General features: G+C 39.2%; 2 protein-coding genes across 2 annotated transcripts in view; one reads left to right on the top strand and one right to left on the bottom strand.

The window, feature by feature from the left end:
• NUP54 (nucleoporin 54) overlaps positions 1-2,088 on the top strand; it is a 30,756-nt gene extending 28,668 nt beyond the window's left edge. The window contains exon 12 of the mRNA XM_065877619.1: positions 1,244-2,088. Coding sequence (XP_065733691.1) covers positions 1,244-1,372 — 129 coding nt within the window. The 3' untranslated portion in view covers positions 1,373-2,088. The remainder of the gene's footprint in view (positions 1-1,243) is intronic.
• Positions 2,089-4,153: 2,065 nt separating this feature from the next.
• The window catches only part of ART3 (ADP-ribosyltransferase 3 (inactive)), a 35,473-nt gene continuing 19,329 nt past the window's right edge, over positions 4,154-20,297 (bottom strand). Inside the window, exons 3-11 of the mRNA XM_065877739.1 lie at positions 13,715-13,747; positions 12,825-12,857; positions 11,789-11,818; positions 9,935-9,967; positions 9,287-9,319; positions 8,629-8,661; positions 7,295-7,327; positions 5,925-5,954; positions 4,154-4,290 (exon numbers count right to left, since the gene is read on the bottom strand). Coding sequence (XP_065733811.1) covers positions 4,154-4,290; positions 5,925-5,954; positions 7,295-7,327; positions 8,629-8,661; positions 9,287-9,319; positions 9,935-9,967; positions 11,789-11,818; positions 12,825-12,857; positions 13,715-13,747 — 395 coding nt within the window. The remainder of the gene's footprint in view (positions 4,291-5,924; positions 5,955-7,294; positions 7,328-8,628; positions 8,662-9,286; positions 9,320-9,934; positions 9,968-11,788; positions 11,819-12,824; positions 12,858-13,714; positions 13,748-20,297) is intronic.

The following is a 20,297-nucleotide window of genomic DNA, read 5'->3' on the forward strand; positions in this document are numbered from 1 at the left end:
ACTGTAGACCTCCGGAAGCTACATTTTTCAAGATCACAGAGTGATTTGTATGCACAGTTAAAGTCTGAGAAGTAACTGCTCTATATCACATATTCCCAACTTACATGATGCCACATATCAATTATAAATATGTAGAGTTACCGATCCTGTCAGCCCTCAGGGGACCTGGGTGTAGGCTGGGGTAGCCGAAACCTCCAACCACTTGTCTAAGGCTCGCTTTCTATGAAGAAGTTGCGACGTACTGCTCTAGCTTAGTTTCATTAGTATAAATATAGATTGGTTTAATAAAAGCTATCCAACCATCAACTGTGTCTAAAAAAATATATTAAGATGGTAAACTTTGTGGAACACATTAGGTAGGATTAATTGGCGTGGCAGGTTGGTATGACCCTGAGGATTTTAGGTAGTTATAAGTGTCATCAACAAATCTGATTTTATTATGTGCTTTAGAATGGATATTGCCGTTATATGCAACTAAAAATTAGTTTGGCTTCTGGATCTCGAAAAGTATACATACACTTGATTATATTCATATTTACAATAAAATTAACTGAGAAAGATTCCAGCATATTGGAATAAAGAACTATATAAAAGAGTTTATGCAGTAAAATTGGGAATAATATAAACACCTACCTAAGACGATGAAAAGCAGTATATTGTTTTGGAATTGAAGCATCATGGCTCATCACCTGTATCTCAGTTTCTTTATCTGTAGAGAAGAGGTAATAATGGTACCCCCAAAGTGTGTGCTCAAAGGGATTTTAAATAAGTTAATACCCATGAAACTCTTCAAGCTGCCTTAACATCTGGGAAGGACTCTTTAAAATGCTAGCAATTGTAGTTATATCACTATTATCAGTTTGTACTTTAAAACATGGAAATCCTCAGTTTTCAGAATGGTTATTTTGCTAGTCAGCTATATTTGAGTACCTTCTTGCATTATTTTAATATACCTTTGTTTTTTATCAAAGGTTGATAGAAGGAACCTTTAAAACTCTGCATCTTTTGTAAAATTTCTGTTACAGATATTGTTCATTGTGTATTTGATTTTATTGCTTTTTACAGTAGTATTTTACTGTATTTAAAAGTATTAGCAAAACATATAGTACAAGTGTTTAAATATGCAGATAATGAGAGCAGCCACTAAGTGCTGTGTTGCTGGTAAAATAGTGAAAAATAGCCTTTTTCCTGTGAGTAGCGTGCAGTTTAAGAAATACATTGATATTTTTTAAATTCCTTCTAGCATTTGAAACAACAACAGGAAGGCCTTAGCCACTTGATTAGCATCATAAAAGATGACTTAGAAGATATCAAGTTGGTAGAACATGGATTGAATGAAACCATCCACATCAGAGGTGGTGTCTTCAGTTGACAGTTCACAAACTTGTGTTAAAGGTTTGTGAAATACATTTTCTTGTTATATCATCAGACCTTCCTTAAGAATGAAACTGACCACGTGGAGGGGAAAAGAAAGAAAACAATCCTCTCTCCTGACTTGGTTTTTGAGAAGGTTCCTGACAAATTATTATTCATCAAATCTGAAGTAACTGTCACTTCACTGCTCTTCAGAGATAGCCTTTGAAAGATTTACATCTAAAAGCTGTAATTACTTTAAAAAAGAAGTACATAATTACCAAAAATATTTCCTATTGTATATTTTTACAGCAGCATTCTTAAAAATAATCATTGTTTAATGATTATTCTCCATTGAGCCTGTACTCTGCTCTCCATAGCAAGTAAATAGGAAATGTCTACTTTGCACATAACAAACTGTATAATTACTTGGCTGTTGGAGATTTGTACTTCAGAATGTAAATGTATGTCAGTTTTTATATTTGTGAATTCATCTGTGGGAGGAGTAAAGAAAATCCAAGAGTATTTAATGATTAATGTGGTTTTCTTTTCATTCTATAAAGATTTGAAAATATATTTTTATATTATTTTACTTATTTGGAATTTACAGAACACACCTAAGCAATTAGGATATAACAAAATTACATTTTATCATTTTTACAACTTTTTTTTAAACCTTTTTATTTCTAAAAAAGATGAAAAGTTATAAATAAATTCTTGATTATAATTACTTTTATAATAATTCTGTCTGGTGCTTTATTTGGCTCTGGGAGAATGGCCATTCATGTCCACACAAATATTAAATCATAATCACAGCTCAAGAATTTCAGTTTTAACCTGGATTTAAGTCTGACTTTACCCTCTAAGGAAAGTATATCAATACTGATATATTTTGACTAGGGTACAGCAAATAAAAATTACTTCCTGTATCATCCAGGATAAAGAATTCTCTAATACATCATTAGTATCTGAAAACACTGGAAAATGTGAATTACACATGACAATGTGCAATAGTGATTCTTTAACAACTAGATAATTTTAAACAATTTTTCTGAATACAGACTGCACACCTGGGCTGCATCATCTTGGCCCCTCTTGGAATGCTTTAACTCTGCATTTCTGCGTAATGCTTTGTCTTATGATGAGGGGTGTTAAAAGAAACAGCCCCATGAACCGTGCCACTGTGTTTGTTTATTATGAGGATGGCAAGGAGAGTGATGCACTGCATATCCAGAGGCCTCCCTCTGAGGTCCCACTGAAGGAGTCTGTCAGGATGCAGACTAGCTAGCTAACAGTCGTGTAGGAGACACAAACAAGGTTCACGGGGCTGTTTCTTGTAACACCTCTCATCTTTCTCATCCGTGTAGCCGAATGTGGAAGGAGTTTGCCCCTCTGCACACCCTCTCACTGTAGGAAGAGCTGGTGACCTAATAGATGAGAACTATTATTCGTTGAGCCACATTCCCTGTTGGGCAGATGGCTAATCATGCATACCATGCTTACTTCTCTAGCCTTTCATTTTTTGTCCTCTCGTATTGTTAGGTTTCTAATTTCACGAGCCCTAGATAGGGCTCGGGGTCTGCCTTTTAAAGACAGGCCCAGTTAGCCTCTGATCCTGCTGGTGACTGCATGTGTAAGGCAAGGCCTGTGGTCCTTGTTCATGTAGCTGGTTAGATAACTGGACTTGGTCTGTACCTGAGTTGTGTTCCAAGCAACTGATAACCAAGTTCTAGATTTGGGTGGAAATGAGAAGAAAAGACCAGCTTTGGCCTCTGGACTAAGTTGTGTTCTCCAGCACAATTTATAGACGTTCTGTGAACTGGCTAATGGTTCTTGTGGTAAGTCCACTCAAAATTCTGAACATGAAGAGAGGTGAATGGTAGAATTAAAGCACACTGAACCCCTAACACCTAGTTGGGATTTCATGTCGTTTTTCTGAATCTCTGAAAGTGGCCTTAAGTCCTTTTTCGAAACACTGGCAGTGTAAACAAGTGTCAGTTACCAAAGCCCATGCCTAAATCAATTACTTTTCAACCACCACAATACCTGGGGTAAAAGACTACTGTACTGTGCTCATTTTCCTTGCTTATTGAGCCCACATATTCATTCAGTACTGGCTGCCTTCCTGGGTTAACATGAGGTTCGAGTTAAGGACTACGTATGTGAAATACTTGGTAAACTGTGGTGTTTATAACAATATAAGGTGTTCATATATAGAAGGAAAATGAAGAGACTGAAAGAATACACTATTTGAATAGAAGTCAAAGTTTGATCCTTTAAAGATAAGTAGAACACCTTTAAATTCTAATTAGCAATTAAATTCAGGTTAACCATTAGCATTACTGACATTTTAATATCTAGCAATTCTACTGAAATTATAGCTAATAAAAGTCTTATTGAATTAAATCAGAAGTATACAGTTTTTGGCAATCGTAAGATTAATATCGAAATAAGTGAAAAATGAATTCTTTGACATCTGGGTCAGCTACCTGAATTTGCTAATTACATTAATATGTAGTTCTCATTTTATCGAATGACTTTGGCCAACAAGTGAAAAATAAATCATTCCTTTTGATGATTTCTGTGGGATGCCTGTAGCATATTTCAAGTAATAAAGAATGTATCAAAAAGCTAGTCTGTCTTGAAACTTGTTTACCTTGAAATTATCAGAATCTTAGTGTTTGAAAGTATTGAAGCACAAACATCTCTGTACCGTTCTGTACTAAAGCACTCGAGTCTAATAAATAAATAAATCAGCACCCGCCCCCCCCCCCCCCCCGCAAAAATTAAAAAGAATGTATCAGACTACAGAGCAACAGAGATTTAGAGCAGAAACACTGATTAAAATGATGAATGTCCCAAACGGTGGAAGGAGCATTTTGCCAGATGATGCGGAGGTATGGGTTTTGGGACCTGGAACTGGACCTGGAGCTGGAGCTGTTAAGAAGAAGACATAGTCATTGACACATGTCATTTTTAGTATCAAGTTTCATCCACCTACACCATATATCCTGAATATGTGAACATTCAAGGTTGAGTTTTACATGAAGTAACTCTAACCAGGACAACTTTAAAATAAATATAGTTCATTACAGATTTGGGGCTGTATTTTCATATATATCATCAGGGTGTGCTGATCTAGGTTTTATCTAAGATTTCACAGGCTTTTAGTATCTGTGTAGACAAGGTAGTTTTTTGTTCAAGTTCTCTAGAATTTCTTGGCAATTTAAAATTTTCATTTTCTGTATATGCAAGATGAAGTTTAATTCTGTGTCTTTTCTATTTCAAGACAGTATATTTCATATGCATATTCTACCAATATACAATGTAATATTTTACAGTGTAAAAAATTGCATTTTTTAAACAGCCCTGCAAACTGATAAAAAAAATTTTTTTCCCTCTATACATAAAACACTACTCTGGAGAAAACTGCTTCCCTTTCACCTGAACTAGTGGAGAGAGGTACAGTGGAGTCCAGGTACAGCCATCTCAGGATGGTCTGTTTCACACTGCCCTTAACTCAGATATCTGACTTCTGGCTGTGTTTTGGTTTAGACTGTACAAGGGAAGACTGATTGGAAATATCCAAATGGGATCACCACTCACATAAGTGAAACCAAGAGAAATAACTAGTAAATGTTATAAAAACCTTCAACTCATAAATTTACTTGCCATAGTTATAAATGCGCAGTTATATGTATACAGGTGGGGAAAACGGACAAGCAGATGCACTCATGCATTAGTTTGTTACTAGAGAGCAGTGGTTCTCAAGGGGGCTGCATTGCCCCCTAAGGCAGTTTGGAAATTTGTCAGAGTATATTTTTGATTGTCACGGCACTGGGGTGGAAGTAGAGGGCTAGTATTCTGCAGTGCTCTCGACAGTCTTGCACAATGAAAAATCGACCCCCTTGCACATAAATTTCAAATGCACTGCTAGACGTATATGTTAAAAACCTATTTATAATGCTCAAACCCAGAACCTAAGTTTTACATATATGCAAAATATTTTTGGATAGTTTTAATAAACACTGGTTTCTATTCTAGTGCCCCTGGTATTTCTTCACTTTCATTTTCTTATATTTGTAAAGAATAGCTTCCAATCCTCTCTCTTAAATCCAGATTTCTCTGTGTAAATAAATACAATCTACTTCATGACGTCTTCTAGAATAATCTAGGCATTTACATATTGAAATGTATATAATTTTGTTATACAGTTAGGACATTATATTGATTTTTTTATGGTGCAAGTGGGACTTATTTATGAATCTTATTTCAGGATACCTTTATAAAATATTTGTTCTAAAAAGCGAGAATTGGGTTGCAGGGTTGAGAACCATTGCTCGAAAAAGTACAGTCTATATACACAGTTGAAAATGAGTGCTTAAGAAGCAAAATCAAGTTGCACCCCCCCCCATTTGCACATACAAGCATTTGGATATGACATTATACTCTGTTATGATGCTTTAAACTCTTGAGATTTTGTTCCTTTTATTGAGAGAAAATAAATTTCTCAGTTTTTCTGTATTGCAGAAACAGACATTTATCAACTAAGGAAATGAGATATTTCTTACCAGGACTGTTGATATCTTGACTTCTGTCTTCTAAAATATAAACAGATTTTGAGTTAACTGCATTGTATACAGATTTATCCCAAAGAGAAAAATCTGATTAAATGATTAAGCTAATTTGGTTATCTCTGCGTGTGGGACTGAGGGGCAGGGCATTAGTTTTAGAGGTATAGGTGGGACTGGGGGAAGGGTTCAGTGTTTAAACATTTGCATGCTTTGAAATTTTTTACCGTGTGTGTGTGTGTGTGTGTGTGTGTGTGTGTGTGTGTGTGTGTGTGTTTCCATTAAAAGAAAGGTTAAACTTTGTTAAAAAAGAAAAGTCTTTTTTCTACATGTTGAACTCAGATTCCCAAGCACAACCATAGCACTAATCATTTACTGAATGCTTACTGTGTGTCACGCGTTGACCAAATGCTTTATGTACATTATTACCTTTACTTGTTACACTCCTAGTAGGTAGTAGAGTTATCCATATTATACAGAAGTTCCCCCAAACTTGCATAAAATCACAGAGGTAATCAGTGGTAGCAATGCCTGCTTTCAAACCCTCTGCTCTTACTTACTATGCTATTCTAACTCCAAGTGTGTTAGCATTGAAATATTACAATATTGCCATATTCTGACGGCTTTGAAGCCAAATGCCAATTCTAGGAGCCCAGGTTAGAGGTGTATTTTCTATAACTACATCTAGCTGGAAGACAAGTGTCATGTGACAGAAAATGAACAAAACTTGAAGAGTTTGGGTCTTGACTGTCTCATCCTAGCCTTTGACAGGTTCCTTAACTTCCCATATTCCATGTTTCCATCTCTGAAACGGCGATAACAATATTTCTTTTATCGGATTATATGAGATCCTGTGTAAATGTTCTGACACCACTTTTTAAAAAGCCTGCACTACACACAGCTTTCTAGGAGAGGGCACAATACAAAACAGTCCCAGCAAAACTGAGTGGCCTATTTGTTGGAGGACATAGAGATAAAGGGCACAGAATGGATGGTCCTACACTGTACGGTTCTCACACACACCTCTCTGATGATGCTATTCCTGTAACTACAGATCCTCTCACGGTAGCCTGCGCACGCTGGGAAGCCTCCTGTCCCATTCTGGAATAGACAGGCGCAGCGGGAAGCCAACTGTCCCAGTTTCAGGTCAGCTGCCTTTTTCTCTGCCTGACCCAGGGAACCACGATAGCCGTCTGCCGCACACACTGAAGGGAGTTCTCAACATTTCCCCCTCTGGCTTGCAGCCTGGGGTGTCAGAAGCTGTGCAGCTCGTGTCCTCTCCCCATCCCCCTTAAGATGGAGCTAACTGAACGATTATGGTAGAGGCTCAGAACCCCGGGTGCCTCCACCCCCACAAAAGAAGTTATTACCAGGTTTTTCACCCAGTTGTAACATTTTTATTCCTAAATAAAAAACAGATTTTCAGATGATAACAAAGGCATCTACCATTTACTACTATTTTAAAGCACCATTCATTTTGCCAGTACTTTTATCTCATTAGGACTTTAATCAGTCTTGCAAGACAGAAATTTTCTTCATTGTACAGATGTGGGAGCAGAGGTGCAGAAAAGTGAAATAAATTTACCTCTACACAAAGTTACCCAGAGGAAAATGGCAGAGGAGAAACTTCATGAAGTTGGGTCTGTCTGTCCACACGGACCAGACCGCGTTCACCCTCCACATGCAGCCGGGGCGCCTAGTAAGGTGCCAGCGAGAGTACTATGCAAACTCAGGTCCCGCGAGCTGAAGAGATGTAGACACACAAAGTGTGTCATCAGTGTCATGAGAGGTTCACTTCAAAGTCGCGGCCAAGTAAGTCCAACAGTTCCAATCTGGGTGAATATAAAAAGTATTGCTGGAACCTCTCTCTCTGGGTCTGTCAAGTGCTTTAGATCATGAGTGGGGAACGGCTGTTTCTGTACACAGCACACATTATCCAAAGGCAGCAACGTGAGGCAGACTCAGTACTGTGTGGATGGATGTCATTTAGCAGATGCCAACAATCTAATTTCCTTAACAGATGATCATTCCATAATAACAAAACCTAACACAAATTATTTTCAAAACACTACATGAGCTCGGAAGCAGGACTGAACCATTAGATAGGGGCTTGCGCCCTGAGATTTTGTGTTTTTATAGTCCTTACAGATAGCCCTATAAGATAACATGACACGTGTTAGCCACCTTTGAAAGATGACAATTCTGAGGCCTAGACAAGTCTTATTGCTGTCCATAGCTCTCTGGTAAAATATTAGATAATGTCCACTTTTTTTTTTTTTAACTTCTTCTTGTCTCAGGAAAAAAATTAAGTTTGAGGGCCGTTTCATTTTTTTCCTCCCCTGTAAGCGTGAGTTCTGAGGCCCTTTTGACTTGACAGGAGTCATACTGTTCAGTTTCTCTGGCCACAGAAACTCAAGGCCCCACCCTCAGCAACAGCCTCATACTTTTTAAATACCTGCTTTCATGGTTATATCTTGAAGGTAGGTTAAATGTGTCATGATAAGTATACTGGAAAAACACTAGAGGAACCACAAGTTTTAAGAAACAGGTACTTGGTCATAAGGTAAGAGACCTGGGTCCTTCACTCACTCACGTGATCTTGTTGTGCAAAGTACTTAGCCTCCCTTGCGTATCTAATGGTGACAATTATATCTATGCTCCCCGGATTGGCAGCTTCCTCTCCAGCATGCCTAACATTGCTTACCAGGTAGTGAAAAAGGTTCTGGAGTTTTCATTCCTACGTGAGAAAGAAATTTTCAGTGACTTGCAGTTTGTTCCAGTGAGTACAAGTTCCAAACTCCTTCTCGTCTCGTGAACTCAAGAGATACAAGCACCAAAGGTCCCGCTGCACTGTAGTTTCTGGCTTTTTACTTGAAAGTTCTGGCTACATGAACCCTCACTGTGCAAATCCATGCCAAACTCAGAGGAGCCTTCCGCCATGGTGCCTCATTAAGTCTGCCTCTACGCCAGGGGAGTACTATGCTTAGTTACCTGGCGATCCTAGATGCTGAGATGTTATTAGCCAAAGCTAACAGTTCGCTTTTGCATGAAGTTGAAGTTTCTTTTGAGTACCTTTAGCTATAGAATCTAAGGCTGGACTGCATGCATCCAGGTCCCAGCAGCCTTGCCCTCAGCCATGCCCCCCAGCAGAGCTAACTTTCCTGCTCCAGGAAGGCATGAACACTAGGGAGGAAAGGTACTTTTCTACTCTCTTCCCCAGCTAAATCTTTGTAGAATGACCGGTAGGCGGCAGTAGGCGAAATATTAATGAATAATAATGTCATGACAATATTCTCTTTAATACACGGGGGGATCCTTCTCTTCTCATACTTTGGCCAAGAAAGTAAACAAAGCTGTCTTACCAGGTATTTGGGTGGCTTCTTGGCTCTTCACACCTGAAGACAGAAATGAATATTGGTTAGTGTTAATCAACTATCTTGCATTGTTAATGCTCCCTTTGGTCTATACCTCCCCCCATCTTCAACCCCACCCACCCCCCCAAAAAAAGGAAAAAGAAAACAGTAACAACAAAAACACCTTTCAATTGCTCTTCATTCTCTAACGGGACAAAGCCCAGACTCCTTATGGTGGAGTTCAAGAACTTCATTATCTGACCAACCTTATCTTCGTAAGGCAGTCAGTCCCAGTACATCGGTTTTTAAATGAAATAGTACGGGGTCTAAGACTCTGCTGGTTTAGCTCTATCGTCATTATAGTTATTAGGTCTGTGATTGCACAGGCTTAATCCCTCTGACCTTCATTTCCTTATTTACGCAAAAGAAATACCTTGTAGGTTTGTAGTAAGTGGTGATTAAAGGTGATACATTATAAAACTGTTCAGTACATTACTGCATGGAACATAATAATCTCTCAATAATTAGAGTCCCTCTGTTTTGACTTAACTTATTCCTCAAACTCTCCATGTCCAGTAACGTCCTTAGTTCTAGGCGTCCTCATGCCTCCTTCTAACCTTGTAGCTAGTCTCTGAGAGTAAGTAGAAGATCACTTACCAGGTAAGACTGTGGACTCCTGGCTTTTCATTCCTGAAGATGAGAATAGGAAATATTTAGTGATAAACGCAGTAAGCTTGGAAATTTAACCTTATATTTATATAGTTATTTACAGTGGAAAACTCTAAAAGCTTTGAGAGATGACCCACTCTCAAAGCTTTTAGAGTTTTGGGGAAAAGGGAAAGAGATTTAACCCACTGGTGCCTAACTTACTGTGAGAACTATGGCTAGTGATCCAGGCACTCTCCTAGATTAAGCAAAATATCTCTTGTTGATTTTTTTTTAAGACTCTGACCTACATTTGTCATGATTTATTTTTAAAAATGAAACTTTCATAATCCCAGATATCAGAGCTATTCAGTCTTAATATTTTGGTATATTTCCTGTCTCTTTGCTATATATATATATGTACATGCTCATATACATTTTTTTACTATTTTTCTCAGTTTTATTGAGATATAATTGACATAAAACACTGTATAAGTTTATGGTATACAGCATAATGACTTGAGTTACACATATTGTGACAGGATTACCACAATAAGTTTAATTAACATCCGGCATCTCATACAGATACCAAAAAAAAAAAAAAGGAAAAAATGTTTTTTTTTCCTTGTGATGAGAACTCGTAGGATCTATTCTCTTAACAGCTTTCAAATACACCACACAGCTGTTAACTATAGTCATGTTGCACATTACATCCCCTGTACTTATTTATAACTGGAAGTTTGTACCGTTTGACATTTTAAAATAAATTTGATAGTATACTCCATATGCTGTTTTTATCCTATCTTTTAAAAAATTTTTATTGGAGTAGATTTACAATGTTTTAGTTTCAGGTGTACAGCAAAGTGAATCTGTTATATATATATACATATATCCACTCTTTTTTAGATTCTTTTCCCATATAGGCCATTACAGAGTACTGAGTAGAGTTTGTTTTTATCCTTTTTTTATTGTCACTGTATTATAAGTACTTTCTCATATCTTTAGATATTTTTCAAAAACATGGTTTTTAAATTGGTTAGTGTTTCATAGTATGGATATAATTTATTTAACAATACCCAACTGTTGGATACTAAGGTTATTTATAAATTTTGGCTACCATAACGCTGCATAAACATTTCTGTACATATTTTGTACACAAATTTTTATGTTTATTCCCTTAGGACAAATATCTAAAAGTGTTATAGCTAGGTTAAAAGGTATGGACGTTTTTAAGGCTAGTGATACATACTATTGAAACTGTCCTCCAGAAAAGTTCCAACTTATAATCTCACCAGTAATTTATGAGAGTGTTTCTGTCCCAGCACCCTTGAAGAATATCATTTTTAAGAAAGACAAAAAAAAATTGGGAATGAGTCATACTTTGGAATATACTAAATAATCAGATGGATATAGCTAATAGCATTTGTTACTCAGATTGCTAAAAACAGAAATATATATACATATATAAAATCATTTTAATTTAGGAAAAAATGCCATTTTTTATGCTCCTGATGAACACCCTATGTTACAGAGTTTGTGGAATAATTAGTCACGCCTTCCTCTATCCATGTAACAGCTAGCCTAAAGCAGAAGATAGTAAATTCTCTAGAACTAGTTTCTTATGTCATGTCTCTAACTGCTCCGCTGGGATGACCTATGGATTCTTAGATAGGAGACAGACAGAGCTGCTGGGTCGTCCTTATAAAGAAGGATATCTGGAACTCAGGAGCATCTCTTATATACCAAACTAGTAAGCTAATGTGGGTTCTGCCTTCTTCCCACTTTTCCTTACCATGCCCACCTGCTCCCACCCTCAGGAAGCTGTCTTACAAATGTAAGCCCCTAGAGTTTATGAAAATGTCTTACCAGGGTCTTCAAGTTTCTGGTTTTTCACACCTAAGTTACAAAAAGAAACTTACCAGTTTTAACGATAGAACAAAGTAATTGGGAGTTACCACAGTTGGAACAGAACTATTTTCAGGTAATTATGGCCATAAAGATCCATCTGATATATCCAATAAGCTAATGCTACTAAATTTAAGTGTCAGCCAGAGTCTAGATGCACCTTGGCTAATTGGGCTGGAACATTCTTCTGGACCCTCCTACTAAGAGAAACTGTTATACACAGTAAGTCTCCTAGCCATCTCCACAAGCTAGAAAAATGTCTGTCTTGAAGAGTTAGCTGAAGTCCCTGTGAAGTGACCAGTAAAACTTGCGGCTGCCCTGCCAATAAGAAGTGTTACTAAGCAAGTCCTCAGGGGCATGAAATGCTTCACAAAAGGACAGGAAATATCTTCCAAACGTCAGGTAAACTGCATACTTAAGGAAAGGCCAGATACTTTTCTCTCTTCAATAAAGAAAAACTTATTGTAGCTACATGGGCCAAATACATAACAAGGAACTTAAATGCAAAGAAGTGATTTGGGCCATATCACCGTAAGTGGAAACTTAGGGGCTGGGGAAAGCGTCTAATCACCCGGATGTTTTAGTCAAATGATACCAAACATCACCTTACTTGAAAAAGGCAAATGACTAACTTTTTCTACTTTCATCTGGTTGTTTGGTGTCACACAGGCTAATCTCAATGACTGAGAATAGAGCTATACATAAGAGGCCTCAGACCTGTCAAGAGTGCCTAGCCCTTCAGGTCCGCCCAGCCTTACTCCCTAGAATGGTTCCATATTGTTCAGATCTCCAGAGAGCCAACTCTCTCATTTGCAAGGGGGTAAATTTCCCCAGAACGGATTCTTTTTTCCACCGCATATCTGCCAGGTTACTCCTTCATATGTGCAAAGTACTCTTTTTTGTCAGCTAAGAATTGAATTTGCTGAACAGGAAAGAGCTATTAAACATCCGTGTAGCTAATAAACATCCATTATTTTTAAAAATAGAGCATACTTACCAGAGTTGTAGACACTGATGTGTTGAAAATATTCTGAAATACAAACATGTTTTCATTACATAGTACTATATACTTAGATGTGAATGTCAGGTTCGGTCAAGATACAGGCAAAATATGGCAATATGAGAAATATAAAATTTCAGTCTCAAAAATAAATGGATATAGATTCATTTTAATTACTTTAAGAAGAATTCAAAGAAAAACTAGCCAGGAAGACAGCTAGAAATGGACCCTTATTTTCAACCTATTTAAATAAATCTTCAAAAGGATCCACCCAAAGCATGCATCAGTCCAAGGCATTTCCTGTCAACTTTGGTTCAGATCTTTTGAGCCTAATTTGATAATGTTGTTCCTGACTACTCTTAGAATTCCTGTTCACCTTCCCAAATCTTCTCCATGGTCCTCTAAGAGAGACTATTTTTGTTATACTCTCCATTTTTCCCTGAGGAAGAGGAAACAGACCACATTACCGTTCTGTCTCCCCAGTCTTTCCCCTGATGAGGGAAGGAATCCTTCATCAGTCTCCCAAATATTACTTCCCAAGATGTCAAAACAAAGGAATACAAGTCTAACTCTGTGCATAGGAGTCATGGAGGGGTATTCAGGAGTCAAAGTCCTGTAATGATAGGCTAGGGTCAGAGTGGCATGGTCCCTGCCTGCGCAAGGCAAATGCAATGCTTGAGAGAACAGCCACAGGCAAGGCTGGGATAGGCTTAGGGTGGGCTCCTGTACCCTCCCCCTGAAAAGGTAGTAGCAGTAGCACAACTCAGCCTTGAGAAGACAATGGCTGACAGTATGACAGTACAGTGGCGTGGCTCTGACCTATTCCTGTGAGAAATAACACTGATAAAATTCCCATTGCAGAGAAAATAGTCTAGAGCATATCTTACCCATGTTCTCAACACAATTTGCAGTTTTTAGTCCTGAAACATAAAGATAAAGTTTTATTAGTTAGACACAATCTACCTTAGTAAAGATTTCAAATTGGTCTGCGCCTATTGGTAATCTAATCTGTCAGCTCCTAGTCTATCAGGCTCATAATTTAGTGGGAAGCAAATTACATTTTTGTATTCATAGTACAGTCACCAAAGAGCAGTAGCTCTAGATAAAACATCTAACTTTTCTGGAATTCAGTTCCCTTATGTGTATCTTTTATTGGGAGATTGCTTCAAATGACCTCCAGAGTCCCATCCAAAGCTAACACTTTATTTATGTATTTATTTTTAATAGAACTTTATTGGAGTATAATTGCTTCACAATACTGTGTTAGTTTCTGCTGTATAACAAAGTGAAAAGCTATACATATACATATTCCCCATATCCCCTCCCTCTTGAACCTCCCTCCCACCCTCCCTTATCCCACCCCTCCAGGCCGTCACAAAGCACCGAGCTGATCTCCCTGTGCTATGTGGCTGCTTCCCACTAGCTAACTATTTTACATTTGGTAGTGTATATACGTCGATGCTACTCTCACTTCACCCCAGCTTCCCCCTCTCACAGTACCAATTTTTTTTTGGATTCCATACATATGTGTTAGCATACGATATTTGTTTTTGTCTTTCTGACTTACTTCACTCTGTATGACAGACTATAGGTCTATCCATCTCACTACAAATAACTCAATTTCACTCCTTTTTATGGCTGAGTAACATTCCATTGTATATATGTGCCACATCTTCTTTATCCATTCATCTGTCGATGGACATTTTCGTAGGCTCCATGCCTTGGCTATTGTAAATAGTGCTGCAATGAACATTGTGTACATGTCTTTTTGAATTACGGTTTTCTCAGGGTATATGTCCAGTAGTGGGATTGCTGGGTCACATGGTAGTTCTATTTTTGGTTTTTTAAGGAACCTCCATACTGTTTTCTAGTAGGTTTCTGGTGGCATCTTTAGGATTCTCTATGTATAGTATCCTGTCATCCGTAAACAGTGACAGTTTGCTACTTCTTTTCCAATTTGTATTCTTTTACTTCTTTTCCTTCTCTGATGGCCGTGGCTAGGACTTCCAAAACTATGTTGAATAAGAGTGGTGGGAGTGGACATCCTTGTCTTGCTCCTGATCTTAGAGGAAATGCTTTCAGTTTTTCACCATTGAGAATGATGTCTGCTGTGGGTTTGTTGTATACGGCCTTTATTATGTTGAGGTAGGTTCCCTCTATGCCCACTTTCTGGAGAGCTTTTATCATAAATGGGTGTTGAATTTTGTCAAAAGCGTTTTCTGCATCTATTGAGATGATCATATGGTTTTTATTCCTTAATTTGTTAAGGTGGTGTATCACATTGATTTATTTGCGTATATTGAAGAATCCTTGCATCCCTGGGATAAATCCCACTTGATCGTGGTGTATGATCCTTTTAATATGTTGTTGGATTCTGTTTGCTAATATGTTGCTCAGGATTTTTGCATCTATGTTCATCAGTGATATTGGTCTATAATTTTCTTCTTTTGTGATATCTTTGTCTGGTTTTGGTATCAGGGTGATGGTGACTTCGTAGAATGAATTTGGGAGTGTTTCTCCCTCTGCAATTTTTTGGAAGAGTTTGAGAAGGATCAAACTCTTGAGAAGGATCACTGTTAGCTCTTCTCTAAATGTTTGATAGAATTCACCTGTGAAGCCATCTGGTCCTGACTTTTGTTTGTTGGAAGAGCTTTAATTACCGTTTCAATTTCATTACTTGTGATTGGTCTGTTTATATTTTCTAATTCTTCCTGGTTCAGTCTTGGAAAATTGTATCTTTCTAAGAATTTGTCCATTTCTTCGTGGCTGTCCATTTTATTGGCATATAGTTGTTTGTAGTAGTCTCTTATAATCCTTTGTATTTCTGCAGTGTCAGTTGTGATTTCTCCTTTTTCATTTCTAATTTTATTGATTTGCGTCCTCTCTGTTTTTTTCTTGATGAGGCTGGCTAAGGGTTTATCAAGTTTGTTTATCTTCTCAAAGATTTTAGATTTTAGTTTTATTGATCTTTGCTATTGTTTTCTTCATTTCTATTTCATTTATTTCTGCTCTGATCTTTATGATTTATTTCCTTCTACTGACTTTGGGTTTTCTTTGTTCTTCTTTCTCTAGATGTTTTAAGTGTAGGGTTAGATTGTTTGAGATTTTTCTTGTTTCTTGAGGTGAGACTGAATTGCTATAAACTTCCTTCTTAGAACTGCTTTTGCTGTGTCCTATAGGTTTGGGGTCATCGTATTTTCATTGTCATTTGATTCTATGTATTTTTTTATTCCTTCTTTGACTTCTTCACTGATCTCTTGGTTGTTTAGCCTCCATGTATTTGTGTTTTTTACAGTTTTTTTCCTGTAGTTGATTTCCAATCTCATAGTGTTGTGGTCAGAAAAGATGCTTGATACAATTTCAATTTTCTTAAACTTACGGAGGCTTGATTTGTGACCCAAGATGTGATCTATCCTGGAGAATGTTCCATGAGCATTTGAGAAGAAAGTGTATTCTGCCACTTTCGGGTGGAACGTTCTATAGATATCAATTAAATCTATCTGGTCTATTGTGTCACTTAAAGCTTGTGTTTCCTTACTTATTTTCTGTTTGGGTGATCTGTCCATTGGTGTAAGTAGCATGTTAAAGTCCCCTACTATTATTGTGTTACTGTTGATTTCTCCTTTCACGGTTGTTAGCATTTGCCTCATGTATTGAGGTGCTCCTATGTTGGGTGAATAAACATTTACAATTGTTATATCTTCTTCTTGGATTGATCCTTTGACTGTTAGGTAGTGTCCCTCCTTATCTCTCGTAACAGTCTTTATTTTAAAGTCTATTTTATCTGATACGAGTACTGCTACTCCAGCTTTCTTTTGATTTCCATTTGCATGGAATATCTTTTCCCATCCCTTCACTTTCAGTCTGTATGTGTCTCTAGGTCTGAAGTGGGTCTCTTGTAGACAGCATATATATGGGTCTTGTTTTTGTATCCATTCAGCCAGTCTGTGTCTTTTGGTTGGGGCATTTAATCCACTTACATTCAAGGTTATTATCAATATGTATGTTCCTATTACCATTTTCTTAATTGTTCTGGGTTTGGTTTTGTGGGTCTTTTCCTTCTCTTGTGTTTCCCACCTAGAGAAGTTTCTTTGGTGGTGCTGAATTCTCTTAGCTTTTGCTTGTCTGAGAAGTTTCTGATTTCTCCTTTGAATCTGAATGAGATCCTTGCTGGGTAGAGTAATCTTGGTTGTAGGTTTGTCTCTTTCATCACTTTAAGTATATCCTGCCACTCCCTCTGGCCTGTAGAGTTTCTGCTGAAAACTCAGCTGATAACCTTATGGGGATTCCTTTGTATGTTATTTTTTGTTTTTCCCTTGCTGCTTTTAATATTTTTTCTTTGAATTTAATTTTTGTCAGTTTGATTAATATGTGTTTTGATGTGCTTCTCCTAGGGTTCATCCTGTATGGGACTCTCTGTGCTTCCTGGACTTGGGTGACTATTGCCTTTCCCATGTTAGGGAAGTTTTCCACTATAATTTCTTCAAATATTTTCTCAGACCCTTTCTTTTTCTTTTCTTCTTCTTGGACCCCTATAATTCGAATGTTGGTGTGTTTAGTGTTGTCCCAGAGGTCTCTGAGACTGTCTTCAATTCTTTTCATTCTTTTTTCTTTATTGTGCTCTTTGGTAGTTATTTCCACTGTTTTGTCTTCCAGCTCACTTATTCATTCTTCTGCCTCAGTTATTCTGTTATTGATTCCTTCTAGTGTATTTTTCATTTCAGTTACTGTGTTGTTCATCATTGTTTGTTTGTTCTTCTAGACCTTTGTTAAACGTTTCTTGTATTTTCTCAATCCATGCCTCCATTCTATTTCCGAGATTCTGGATCATCTTTACTATCATTACTCTGAATTCTTTTTCAGGTAGATTGCCTATTTCCTCTTCATTTATTTGGTCTTGTACGTTTTTACCTTGCTCCTTCATCTGTGACTATTTTTTGCCATCTCTCTTTTTTTTTTTTTTTTAATGAGTGTGATTGTGTTCCTGTCTTACTGGTTGTATGGCCTGAGGCTTCCAACACTGGAGTTTGTAGGCTGTTGCATAGAGCTGGGTCTTGGTGCTGAGATGAGGACCTCCATGAGACCTCACTCTGATGAATATTCTCTGAGGTGTCTGAGATTTCTGTCATCCCAGTGGTTAGGACTCAGAGCTCCCACCACAGGAGCTGTCGCCCAACCCCCAGCTCATGAACCAAGATCCCGCAAGCCACGTGGGGTGGCAAAAAAAAAAAAAAAGAGAACAGTAGCAAAGTAAAAAATAAAATTAGACTAGGAAACTAACAGATATGTTAGAAATAATATAAAAATTAAAATATAGATGAAACAACAACCAGAAGGTACAACAGTACCACAATAGTAAAAGAGGGGAGGAGGGAAAAGAAGAAAAAAGCAAAAAAAAAAGGGGTGTAAACGCCTTGACTCTGGAGGGTGGGGCCTAAGCAAGGGCAAGGTTTAGGTGTTGGGTGGGGCCAGTGCTCAGGACCCACAGGGCTGGAAAAGGCCCTGGGGTCTGTAGGAGGTGGGGCTTAGGCTCAACGGAACAGAAGGGGCCCAGGCTTGCCCCCTACCCCTGGTCTCAGAGGGTGGGGGACCTCACCTGGGAGCCCAGCAGGTTTCCTGGGCTTGAGTGAAAGGGACAAACGCCTTCCTCTCCTCTCCCGCTCCTCTGGTCCTGGAGGTCCTCTCCTGCCTGCCTCTCCTGATCTCCCCGGACTCCTTCCTATGTCCCCAGGACCAATGCAGCCGGGGTGGGGGTGGGGTGCTTGGGGGGCAGGGGACTGGCCTGGGAGCTCAGCAGGCTCCTCGGGCCTGAGTGGGTGGGCAATTGCCCTCTGCTCCTCTCCCAATCCTCCTGGAGGGCCCCTCTGCCTGCCTCTCCTGATCTCCCTGGCCTCAGGGGCGCCAATCTGGCCTCCACTTCTCCTCCCCCCTCAGTCCCCCCACGTCCTACCTGTTCACTTGGGGGTTTCTCCCATCTCCTTGGCCATCAGGGTCCCCCATCAGCGGACAGCAGGCACCCTAGTTGTGGGGAGACCTAACTCGGCATCTTCCCACACTGCCCTCTTGACTCTGCCCCCCCAAGCTAACACTTTATGATTATATGATTCGTCTGAAAAAATTAGGAGAAAATTTATCCGTCTGTTTAACAAATTCTCTCTTCAGATACTAAATGTCCTCCTCAACAGTTAACCTAACCCTTTACTATGGCTTGCTAGCAATCAGGGTGGAGCTGAGTGGAGAGAGTCTGGTGCTGACAGCTTCCACCTTGCTGCACTTCCCAGCCTGAAAGGCCTGCTGGGTGGGGCTGCTAGTATTTGCAGTGGCTAGGCACTGAAACTCAGGGAGATGGACCCTGGGAGAGGACTCTGTGTAGCTGTGCAGAAACAGCCCAGAGGGCCTGGGGTGTGATCTGGGCCAAACCAGAGCTCATTGTCAGCGTGCACGGCAGGGCTTGGCTCCAGCAGTCGTCTCTGTTGGTGTGCACAGTATGTGACAGGCAGCATCAGAGAATCACACGTGAGGAGTACTCAGATGTTCCTTTCCTAGCAGAAGGGCTCCAGTTCTGCCCACCTCACACAGCAGCTTGGAGCCGCATTTGGGGCAGAGAGGTCCTGGGAGAGCCCTACCATAGAGGCAGCCCCAGTCCCAGGTGGCAACACAATCACCTCGATTCCTGCAGTCACAACACCCCAGCCCCCAGCACCAGCCTAGTACTAGGCAAGAAAGGGATGGGACTCCATGGAGCAAAGACGAGGCCCCACCCAAATCCAGTGCAGGCTCTGGTCACCACAACACCAATCACATGCCCTATCAAGGGGATAACGCTCTGAGGAAAGATGTGGCTAGCATCCATACCAAAAGCAGCCATTGCACCAAAGTTATTGGACTCATACAGTCTACTCGGGAATGCTCCCACATAAAAACCAGCCCTTCAAGACCACAGTAGATAACTGTTTCTCCTAAATTTATAGAGACATAAATTTAAGTAAAATTTAAAAAGCACAGGAACTGGTCCCAGTTAAAAGAACAAGAGAGGGGCTTCCCTGGTGGCACAGCAGTTAAGAATCCACCTGCCAACGCAGGGGACACAGGTTCGAGCCCTGGTCCAGGAAGATCCCACATGCGGCGGAGCAACTAAGTCCGTGCACCACAACTACTTAGCCTGCGCTCTAGAACCCACGAACCACAATTACTGAGCCAGCGCGCCACTACTACTGAAGCCCACGCACCTAGAGCCCATGCTCAGCAACAAGAGAAGCCACCACAATGAGAAGCCCACACACTGCAACAAAGAGTAGGCCCTGCTCACTGCAACTAGAGAAAGCCTGCGTGCAGCAATGAAGACCCAATGAAGCCAACAATAAATAAATTAAATAAATAATTTTTTTAAAGTTATAAAAATTTTTAAATAAATTAAAAAACGAGAGAAATCCTCTGAAAGAACAAACAATGAAACAGACCTCTCCACTC

This window comes from Phocoena phocoena, chromosome 5 (genome assembly GCF_963924675.1).
Source record: "Phocoena phocoena chromosome 5, mPhoPho1.1, whole genome shotgun sequence".
In the NCBI taxonomy this organism is placed as follows: domain Eukaryota; kingdom Metazoa; phylum Chordata; class Mammalia; order Artiodactyla; family Phocoenidae; genus Phocoena; species Phocoena phocoena.